Source organism: Marmota monax, unplaced genomic scaffold (genome assembly GCF_021218885.2).
Source record: "Marmota monax isolate L192 unplaced genomic scaffold, Marmota_monax_Labrador192_F-V1.1 WCK01_AAM20220418_F8-fsc00052, whole genome shotgun sequence".
NCBI classification, from domain to species: domain Eukaryota; kingdom Metazoa; phylum Chordata; class Mammalia; order Rodentia; family Sciuridae; genus Marmota; species Marmota monax.
In genome coordinates, this window is record NW_026693473.1 from 3581094 (window position 1) to 3593319 (window position 12226).

The window sequence follows — 12226 nt, forward strand, 5'->3', positions numbered from 1 at the left end:
TGCCTCCTGATCTTGGTAGTCCCATAAATAAGAAAATGAAAAGGCACTTTTCACAATTATATGTCTGTGTGTGTCTCTATTTTGTATTGATAAAACACACTCCAAAACAAATTATCTGTGATGTGAAAATAAATTATGGGAATATTTTACAAAAAGATTTAAAAAAAAGATAGACTCAATATATGCAGAGCTCACCTTTTGAAAGTAGTTTTCTGAACTTCTGTGTTGCTGAAAGCTGTTGCTCTGGGCTATTGGAAAATATCATTTCAATCATATCAGAAGTAATAACACCACCCTGAGATCACAAACAAAAAGCAAATTTAAAATACTATCTTAATTCACAGGACAATAAAGCTAGTATAAATTATAGCCAAGTTACCTAGTTTGTCACATTTCTCAAGAAATTACATAAAGTAGATGAATATTTACATGCAAAAATGTGTAAGATTAGTAATGCAATGAAGCCAAATTCTCATTCTGATTTAAAAGCTCACAATAGTGAAAAAATAATGTCAGTAGTAAATACTAAAGCAAAAATCTTCGTCTCCTTGCTTAATACATGACTGGTTGTTCTTTGTTATGACAATTAAAAGGTTAAGTTCTGAAAGACAGTTTTTCAAGACCTCTAAACTTGAAGCAGCTGCTCTCACGCGACCTATTTTTAATTCCATGCCCAACTCATCATTACTAGACATTTTTCCTGATACTTCTCCTTGAAATCCAAAGATACACACACACACACACACACACACACACTTTTTTGGGGAGGGTGGGGGGATTAACTGATACATATCAGATACTGATCAATTCTACAACTGACTTATTTTTAACTGACATAAAAACGGTGTACATATCAATGGATACCATGTAATATTTCACTACATGTACACAACTGTGTAATGTTCAAATCAGGACTCTCCATTTTACCATTCTATCACTATTGGCTAACATATAGTAGATGCTCAACAAATCTTTACTAAAAAAATAGACTGTGGATTCTAGCCACTGCCAAAATCTACAGCTGACTTTTAAACTTATTTAAAATTCCTGGCAGACATGATGGTGCACACTGTAATACCAGCAGCTCAGGAGGCTGAGATAGGAAGATCGAGAGTTTGAAGACAGCCTCAGCAAAAGTGAGGTGCTAACCAACTCAATGAAACCCTATCTCTTAAAAACAAATTCAAACTAGGGCTGGGGATATGGCTCAGTGGTCAAGTGCCCCTGATTTCAATCCCCAGTACCCTAAAATAAATAAATAAATAAAAATTTTATTTCCTTGCTTCTTCATTAAAACTACTTTCTTGCTTTATTAAAACTTTGTAGTTTCCCATTATTTTCTTGCCTTATTATTTTTCCATTTCCTGTTGTAATCCATGCCCAGTATGAGCAACTAACTTTCTTCTCAAAATCATTTGTCACAATGATACAAAATTCTTATTTTAAGAAAGCAACAACTGAGTTGTAAATGTTGGATGGTTGGTAAACAATATGTAACATTAAGAACTCCCACTAGGGAATGTATAAAGCATTCTTCTGGGAAGTCAGAAAAGCAACTATTTTCAAAGATGCAAGACCAATTTCTGAATAAACCAAGGTACCTAAATGACTGCTACGACCATGTCTTACACTCAAACATGTATATATAGTAAGCAACTCTCTTTTTCTTTTCTCTCATCCTCTTAAAAGCCAAGCAGATTTTACAACATGGTATCTAAGTTATAGGATACCATTATTACCCAAGGGGAAAGGATTGGTATATTTTTAGCTATATGCAAGAGAATTGTATCATCTTAAGTGGAGACACAACTTTTGTTTGTCTTTGAGACACAATATGGTGCCAGGAAGATACATATAGATACTAAATAGACAAGAAATAGAATATGATAATTTTGGTACTCAATTATTTGGTCAAATACCAGTCTAGATGTTAGATATCATTATTTTATATGTGATTAACATTAAATCACTACATTTGAATGAAATAGATTGCTCCCCATAATATGGATTAGCCTCATGCTCTCAGTTCATGCCTTAAGAGCAAAGAATTTCCAAAAAAGGAATCCAGCCTTTGGACTGGCAACATTTACTGGCAACATCGACTCTTTCTTTAATTTCTCCGCCTACAGATTTCAAATTGCCAGCTCCCAATCAAGTGAGCCACTTCCTTTAAATAATCTTTTCTCTCTCACTGGTTTTCTCTGAAGAACCCAGGCTGATACAGTCTATAACACTGTATTCATTTCATACACATTTTTTAAAAATTGGAAAAACCTTGTGAAAGCTCTAAAAGCAACTACCACAGAAATGATGACAGCATTATCTATATTCTAAGTTTATAGCTAAATTAATCTTTATAACTTAATTTTGTTTAATTGTACACGGTCCAAAATACAATAAACATTTAATAAACCATGAAGAACAAATATGCAGTTTCTTTCAAAATGAAATGCTAAGTAATTTCTGTAGCTATCTAACTTAACCTTTTTATTAAACTCAAAAAGAGATATAAAGGCTGGGAATGTAGCTCAGTGGTAAGTTGCTTGCCTGGCATGCATGAGGCCCTGGGTTCAATCCCTAGTAGAGAGAGACAGAGAGAGCACCCACAAGCTCGCACGCGTAAGCTCTCGCTAGCTCTCATTATATTTATCACAAAAACACCAAAAGGAGTTGTTGTTATTGTTTTACTTACAGGTGCCATCTCCATGTTATTAATCTGGGCCTCATGAAAGCCACCATCTGACATAATTTCTTCTTCTGTTTCTTCTTCTGCAGTAGCAACATTTCTTCGCTTGAATAACTGAAAAAATAAAGACGGTTACTAATGTAATTCTTACACAAGGGACTTGAACATCCAAATACTAGGCACTTGATTTAAAAAGAAAAGGGGATGGAACTCTTTGAGAGTCATTTTAAAAATCCTGAAGTTTGTACTACTTTCACCCTTAACTGATGAGGAACAATTGTAGATTGCTCCAGTCTTATAATCTAATACAAATAACTATATCACAATATGTATAACCAATACTTGATGATATAAGAGGCCTGACAATACATGATATGGGGAAAAAATTTTAAAAAGGAAAGGAAAAGAACATGGCAAACTTGACCATTTCCCTCATAAAGTAAGCAACAAGATCGTCTTAACAATACATCAGGAAAAATGAGAATATAAACAAGGTAAGAATGACTAATATTTCCATTTTAACTCTCAAGAACAGTAGACTGGAGTTTTTCTGACCTTCTTAAGCTCTCCAGTAATCAGTGACAAGAGTACTAGAATCCTATTTTAAAAGAATTGAGGGGGGCTGGGGATGTGGCTCAAGTGGTAGCACGCTCGCCTGGCATGCGTGCGGCCCGGGTTCGATCCTCAGCACCACATACAAACAAAGATGTTGTGTCTGCCGAAAACTAAATAAATAAATAAATATTTAAAAAAAAAAAATAAAAAAAAAAAAAAATAAAAGAATTGAGGCAGGCACATGCCCATAATCCCAGAAGCTTGGGAATTCAAAGCTAGCCTCAGCAACTTAGAGAAGCCCTAAGTAGCTCAATAAGACCCTGTCTCTAAATAAAATACAAAAAAGGGATGGGGATGTGGCTCAGTGGTCAAGTGCCCCTGAGTTCAATCCCTAGTATTAAAAAGAAAAAAAAGAAAAAAAAAAAAGAATTGATTAATTTGCATAGGCAAAGAAAATATTCTTTCCAAAGTCAGCCTAATAAAGTGCTTTTCATTATATCCTTAAGAATCCTGAAAGCCAGGTGCAGTTTGTGCAAAAAGACAGGAGGATCTCAAGTTCAAAGGCAGCCTCAGCAAAAGCGAGGTGCTAAACAATTCAGTGAGACCCTCTCTCTAAATAAAATACAAAAAAATAGGTCTGGGGATGCGGCTCAATTGTCGAGTGCCCCTCAGTTCAATCCCTAGTACCCCCCAATGAATGAATGAATGAATAAAGGCACTGTGTCCATCTACAACTAAAAAATTTTTTTTAAAAAGTACAGGCTAATAAAAGTAGAGGGAATTATCACTACAGCTACTATTAAAGTAGTAGACCTTAGCAGTGATCATCGAAAGCTGCTAAAATCTGTGGTGAAAGGCTGGTGGGGCCTCTTTATAGTAGATAGATCATGTTAGCAATATCAATAACATCACAAAAAGAGAGTGATTTTAAATGTGATGCTCCATTGTACTGTCATGTGTAACTAATTAAAACAAATTTTTAAAAATGTGATGCTCAAGGAAGTAAAGTGTCATCTACAAAGTCTCCTTGTTAAAAAAAAAAAAAAACAAACTGTATCTAACCAAGTCTTTATATTTAACTATGAGTTCTTATGAAATATGGGAGCCAAGGAACACTTTAAATGGCATACTCATTCAGACTCATAGGTTCCACAAGGAAAATGTCTTCTCTAACACCATCTTTCCAAGGAATAAATGAGAAAACAGAAAAATCGGGTGGCGAAAGTTATTAGTGATGGTGTCAAGAAAACAAGACATCTATGTGTAGAAGAATGAAGGTGAATCCTTACCATAAACCTTATACAAACATTACCTCAAAATAGATTAAAATTGATAAAGAATTTGCCTACCATATGTAAGGCCCTGGGTTTAATCCTCAGTCTAACTACAAAACTCTGAGAGGAGAAAATCTTTTCAACACCAAATATCAATGATTTCTCAGAAATGACATCAAACTCACAAAGGATGAAAAAAATAAACAAAAAGGACTATATTAAACCTTAAAACTTCTGCACATTAGACAATAAAGTGAAAAGGCAACCTACAGAATGGAGAAAATGACTGTGAATCATATATCTGATAAGGATTTGAATACCAAAATATACAACAAACTCCTACAACTCAACACCCAATTTTAAAATAAGAGCTGAATAGGCATTTCTCCTAAGATACACAAATGACATTAAGGATATGAAAAAAATGGTCAACATTACTTCTCGATACAAAAAAAAAAAAAAGGTGAGAAATCATTAGAATGGCCCCTATCAAAAAACAGAAAACAAGTGTTGACAAGTATGTGAAAAAAAATGGAACACCTCGCACACTGCTGGATGTAACATAAAATGTGCAATTCCTACAGAAAACAGTAAAGAAATTTCTAGGAAAAAAAAAACAAAAACAAAACTGTCATATAATCCTGCTGTACTACTTCTGAGTATATATTTAAAAGAATTTTAAAGCAGAATATCAGAGAGACATTACATACCCATATTCACTGCAACATTATTCAAAATGGCCAACTGGTAGAAGCAGTCCAAATGTCCACCAATTCAGATAAATGGATAAAGAAAATGCACTGAGATGTACAACCAAATATTACTCATCCTTAAAGGGAAGGCAATCCTGTAGTTTATGCTACAACATGGATAAACCTTAAGGACACTATGCTGAATGAAATAAACCAGTCACAAAGAGACAAACATTGTATGTTCCACTTAAATAAGATTTCTAGGGAAGTCAAAAACATGGAAACAGAAAGGGGTCTTGGGGAAGAAGAAATTAGGAATAGTTCTTTAATGTTCTATAGCTTTTATAGGGGACGAAGACATGATTGGTGGGAATATGAGATCAAAGGAGTAATTCTATAAAATGAGACCACTGTGCTGACCTTCACCCTGCTTTCACCTTTGAAAAGCAATGTAGCGCCCGCAGCCCTGCCTGGCTTAAGTGGACAGAATGTGTTACATTCCTCAGCAAATTACCATTATCTGCAGGAGAAATATGGAGGCCCAAAATAATTCCGATAAGAGGAACATAAGTTATCCTGAAGTGGGGGGTTTTTTAACCCTTTTTACAGAGACCAGATTCCAGAATTCAAGAAGAGAAGGATTAATTCCTCCCAACCATAAGAACACTGGAATCTGTAGGGTTCTAATTAGAATGTCAATGTGGGCCAAAGTGATCTAGAGTGGTCACAGCAGTGGGGACTTGAAAGTCTCATGTCATTCTGCTGTCACTCAAAAGTCAAGAGGTGGACCTGGGTAGGACTCTGGAAACTTCCTTGGGACCCCAATAAAACTACAGTCAAGGAGAGGCATGCTGTCTTTCTCTGAGAAGTGACTCTCTTCCTTGGGAGTGGCCCCCTTTCTGCTTTTCCATCTCTTTTAATAAATTCATGCCTGTTACTCCAAGCAACACGTCTGAAATCTTTTTGACTTGAGCATAAGAACTGGGGTTTCAATGGCTTGTCCTCTCACTGCCTCAATTTTCCAGAAGGCCCTAGCCCTGTAATAACTTCAAGATGAAAAAGTTCTAAATATCTGTTACACAACAATGTCAACATGATTAATACTACCAAACTGTCCATTTAAAATGGTAAGAGGGTAAATTTCATATTATGTAGGATGTTAACCACAAATAAAGACTTTTTAGAGGAGAGTTTAAGAAATATGTCACCAAATGCAAGACAAAAACTGTTTAGATTCTGTTCTTAAAAATTATAAAAAAGATCATGAGACAATGTAGGAAATCTGAACGTTGATTAGACATTTTGTTATTAAGGAACTGTTTATTTTTAAGGTATAACACTATTCTGGTTTAAATTAAAAAGTCTTTATCCTTTAGAGATACATATGATGTCTAGGATTTGCTTCAGTGTAATGGTGGCTATTATTCTACTTCTGCCCAAAGGATGCCTTTGACATTGCCTGTAGTGTGGGTCTAATTGTAAATTCTTTCAATTTTTATATTTCTGAACACGCCTACATTTCACAATCATCTCTGAAAAATATTTTTGCCAGGTATATTCTAAGTTGACAATTTCTTTTGTTAAAGATATTTCTCCACTAAAATCTGGCTCCTATTGGTTTTTCAGTAACAAATTTGATGTCACCATTATTATTTGCCCTCTTATACGGAAATATGCCTGTTTTGTGTATTTTCTTCATCAAATATAATAATGATACATATTTGTTGTATATAGTGTTGATAATTTGACCCATATATTCAATTTTGACTGGTCAAATCAGAACAATATGAATTTCTATCTCCTTAAACACTTATCATTTCTTTGTGTTGGGAAACTCTCTTCCAGTTTTTTACAAAATATATAATAAATTCTCATGAACTATAGTCACCCTACTATGCTATAAAACATTAGAACTTAATTCTTTTCCATGTCATTGTATTTTGGTACCCATTAGCCAATCTTTATCTCTTATCTCCCTACCCTCTTTATTTCTAATGGCCACTAATTTACTCTCTACTTCTACAAAATCAACTTTTAGCTTTCACCTATGAGCAAGAGAAAGTAGTATTTGTCTGGGCCTTATTTATTTCACTCAATATAAAATGTTGCAGCAAATTATATAATTTCATTCCTTTTTATGGCTAAATAACGTTCCATTGTGTACATATGCCACGTTACCCATTCAATTGTCAGTGGACAATTCAACTGACTCTATATCTTGGCAACTGTAAATAATCCTCTAATAAACATGGGAGTGCAAGTGTCTCTTTGATATAATTATTTCATTTCCTTCAGCTATATACTTAGTAGTGGGACTAATGAATCATATGGTAGTTATATTTTTAGTTTTTTGAACATCCATAGCATTTTCCATAATGGCTATATTAATTTACATTCACACCAACAGTGTACAAAGTGTACAAAAATTCTGCTTTCTCTGCATCCTTGTAAACGTTACTTTTTAGTAATTTATTTTTTATTTTTTTTTTGTGTATGTGTGGTGCTGGTGTTTGAACCCAGGGCCTTGTGCATTTGAGGCAAGCCCTCTACCAACTCAGAGCTATATCCCCCACCCAACATATTACTTTTTGTCTTTTTCAGTATAGCTATTCTAACTGGGATAAGATGATATCTCATGGTTTTGATTTGTATTTCCCTGACGATTTGTGATATGGAGCGTCTTTTACATACTTATTTTCCAATGTATAATATATATATTTTGGTTCGACTCTATGGTTTCTGACTCATAACTTCCTCACTGAGGCAGCCCACAGAAACCAGATTTTTTCTTCCTCAAGGAGGGTTACAGGAAGGTTAATCTCTTCTTCCCTTTTCTGTCTTGGAGCTGTCCATAAATTCTCTACTACCCTTCTCTGATAGTAGGTCACAGAATCCTCATTCCAGAGGCTTCCTGCCCCATACCACGGAAGAATGCTACACAGAGAGGCTGAGAATTTAAAACACACAAGCCTGGGTTATTCAACTCACTTTATCAGCATTGGATTTGCAAAGAAACCCAAAAGGAATAGGATTTAGGGAACTCCCAGGTGGTTGAATACACGGAGGTTCCTGAAGGGTGGCATGCCTGAAGAGGATACAAAAAGTTCTGTACCCTTTCTCCCATACTGGTTTATTTGTCCCAAGCATTTCTTCATAAATATCCTTTATAATAAACCAGCATAGGTTTTCCTGAGATCTTTGAGCTGCTCCAGCAAATAAATTAAACCCAAGGAAGTAAGTGTGGAAACCCCGATTTATAACTGGAAGTTGAAGCACTAGTTAAACAACTTAGGGCTTGCAACTAGCATCTAAAGTAGAGAGGGGAACAAGCAAGTCTTGGAGATGAGCCTTCAACCTGTGGGATCCTACACTATCTCCAGGTGGACAGTGTCAGAATCCAATTCGAATTCCAAGATACCCAGATAGAGTTGCAGAACTGAATGCTTGTCAGTGATGAGAAATCACTACAACTTATGAGATCTTAGAAGCCCCAAATTGTTGTTGCATGAGAATAAAAACAAGTAGTTTTCCCAAGAGTTTCTCCTGTTTTCTTCCAGTAGTTTCATAATTTTGGGTTTTGCATTTGGGTCTTTGACGGATTTTAACTTTTGCACATGATGAGAGAAAGTCTAATTCCATTTTTCTACATTTGGATATCCAGATTTCCCAGCACCATTTGTTGAAAAAACTGTCCTTTCTTTAATATATGTTTTTGATGCTCTTTATGTGTTTTTGTGTTTTTTTGCGGGGGGGACCACTGGGGATTTAACCCAGGGCATGTTACCACTGAGTCATATCCCCAACCGTTTTTATTCTGAGACAGGATACCACACTAAGTTGCTTAGGACCTTGCTAAATTGCTGAGGCTGGCCTTGAAATTGTTATCTTCCCACCTCAGCCTCTTGAGCCACTGGAATTACAGGCATGTATCACCATGCCCAGCTATGTTTTTAAGACTCTTTAGGATTGGTTTTGAGTTTAGTTATATGTGGTTTTAATCATGTTTCTTGTGATTATTTACATTTCTTTAATCAGTGAATTTACAGTTTTCATTAGTTATGAAAAGTTTTTTAAGATGTTATTTCTTTTTTAAAAAAATGTTTATTTTTTAGTTGTAGTTGGACAAAATATCTTTATTTTATTTATTTACTTTTATGTGGTGCTGAGTATCAAACCCAGGGGCAAGAGCTCTACCGTTGAGCCACGACCCCAGCCCCAAGATGTTATTTCTTCAATTATTTTTTTTCTCTTCTATCCTCTTTGCCTTTGGAAACTCCCCAATTATTCATAAATAATGTTTCTTGAAATTGTCCCATAACTCAATTGCAGTCTTTTCCCCCTTGCATGTATGTACAAAGGAGTGGTTGTTCTTTTTACCTCTTTTTCATTTTAGATTATTCCTATGCCTTGAAGTTCACCAATTAATTCTGAAATTTCTAATTTGTCACCAATCCCATTTGTAATTTTTATCTCAGACTCATAGTTTTCATCTCCACAAGTTTAATTATTGTCTTTTAAAATATTTCCATGTCTCTAACTTAACTCTTTCAACATAGGAAATACAGTTACGATAACCTTAATGTCATTCTCTGCTAAGTCTACCATCTGTCAGTTTCAAGTGATCTCTCCTCATTACAGGTATATTTTCTTGCTTATTTGTATACTTGGCTATCTTTGGATGCTAGACATTACCAATTTTACCTTGTTAAATACTGTGTATTCATATAAATACTCTTGATCTCTGTTCTGGCAGGCAGCTAAGTTATATTAAAACATTTTGATGCTTTTGGACCTTGTTTCTATGATTTGTTATGTAGGTGTGAGTAGTGCTAAGTCTAGAGCTAACCCTAACCCTAACCCTAATCAAGACTTTTGTAAATACTCTACTTAATTCTCCATGAAGTAAAGAGTTTTCCTAGAGTGGCTGGTGGAAACAGGCACTATTCCCAGCCCTGTGTAAGCATCGGGCACTATATCCTTTCCAACAGCATTTTCTCTAACCTTGGGTAGTTTTCTCAATCACACATGCTGACCAGTAAACTCTACTGAATACTTGAGGAAACACCTTGAAGATCTCCAAGCTTCTATATACAAGTCTTCTTTTCTGACACTCTGTCCCATGCCTTGGACTTCTCATATTCTAAACTCTATCTCAACATACATAGGCTATAGAACCGTTGTTTCATGTATTTTAACTGTTGATTCTTTGTTACTTGAGGTAAGAAGGTAAATGGAAGCTCTGCTTACCCATTTTAGCCAAAAGCAGAAGTCCTTATAGTATCCTTTCTGATATTCAAAATACCGCCCCCCCCCCTTTTTTGGCCTAAGAAGCCTATTCAAGTTAACTCCTGACTCTTTCGATACAATTTCAGTAATCTCAGATAACTTCTTTGTGTTATATAAAATTTACAGTTCATCTCGAGTATTCCCTATTTTTGATTAGAAATAAGTTACTTTTTTTCAAAGAGTCTGGTTCTTTTGGGAAATACTATCTATTTCTGAATACTAAGTCTTAGGATGGCTGGAATGCTCACTACTAAATGTAATTCACTATTTCTAGGCCTTTTCAGGACAGAGCAGGTGTTTTCTTAAAAAAAAAAAAAAAAAAGACTTCCTAGTGTTATTACCAATTCATATCTAGTTAACCTCTTTGATTTACATATAAATTATACATACACAAACATAGTTTACACATACATACATATATACAGTTTCATGATAATTGTCAATTTTATGATGGCTAAAAGCAATTTTGAAGATTTGTTTACAATTACTTTGGTTCTTAGGATATACATCAATACAGATAGTTAAATCAAATTCATATAGTTTAAAAACGTATTTGAAAATGCTTCTCTGGCCAGACATAGTGGTACATGCCTGTAATCCCGGCAACCTGGGAGGCTGAAGTAGGAGGATCCTAAGTTCAAACCCAGCTTCCACAACTGAATGAGTCTCTGTCTCAAAATGAAAAAGAAAAAGGACTGGGGGTGTCGCCCAATGGTTAGCACTCCTAGGCTCAATCCATGGTACAAAAAAAAAAAACCTCTCTAAGTGGCTTTGCCACAAGCATGACATGTAGTTAAGATCATTTGCTTCAACAACCCAATCAATAAATGGGCTAAGGAGCTGAAATGACACTTCTCAGAAAAAGATACACAATCAATGAATATATAAAAAAAATGTTTAACAACATCTCTAATAATTAGAGAAATGCAAACCAAACTACTCTGAGATTTCATCTCATGCCAGTCAGAATGGCAGTCATCAAGAATACAAATACCAATAAGTGTTGGCGAGGATGTGGGGGAAAGGCACACTCATACATTGCTGATGGGACTGCAAATTGGTGCAACCACTCTAGAAAGCAGTATGGAGATTCCTTAGAAACCTTGGAATGGAAGCACCATTTGACCCAGCTATCTCACTCCTCGGTCTATATCCAAAGGACTTAAAATCAGCATACTATAGTAACGCAGCCACATCAATGTTTGAGGCAGCTCAATTTACAATAGCTAAACTGTAGAAGCAACCTACATGCCATTCAATAAATGAATGAATAAAGAAACTGTGATATATATGTATATATGTGTGTATGTGTATATATATATATGTGTGTGTGTGTGTGTGTGTGTGTGTAATGGAATATTACTCAGTGTTAAAAGAGAATAAAATTATGGCATTTACAGGTAAATGGATGGACCTGGAGAATATCAGGCTAAGCGAAGTAAGCCAATCCCAAAAAACCAAAGGCCAAATGTTCTCTCTGATAAGTGGATGCTGACCTATAATGGGGAGGGGGATGTCATGGGAAAATTGGAGGAACTTTGGGCAAAGGGAAGAGAGGAAGAGGGAAGGGAGGAGAGGGTCATGGGGGCAGGAACAATGGTGGAAAGAGATGAACATTATTACCCTAGGTGTATGTATGACTACACATATGGTGAGACGCTACATCATGTACAGACAAATGAAAAGTTGTACTGCAATTGTGTACAATTAATCAAAATGCATTCTGCTGTCAT

General features: G+C 35.3%; 1 protein-coding gene across 1 annotated transcript in view; it reads right to left on the minus strand.

Moving 5' to 3' along the window:
• Positions 1 to 12226, minus strand: part of Kpna1 (karyopherin subunit alpha 1) — a 65061-nt gene that overhangs the window by 26577 nt on the left and 26258 nt on the right. Inside the window, exons 3-4 of the mRNA XM_046457910.2 lie at positions 2693 to 2800; positions 196 to 295 (exon numbers count right to left, since the gene is read on the minus strand). Coding sequence (XP_046313866.1) covers positions 196 to 295; positions 2693 to 2800 — 208 coding nt within the window. The remainder of the gene's footprint in view (positions 1 to 195; positions 296 to 2692; positions 2801 to 12226) is intronic.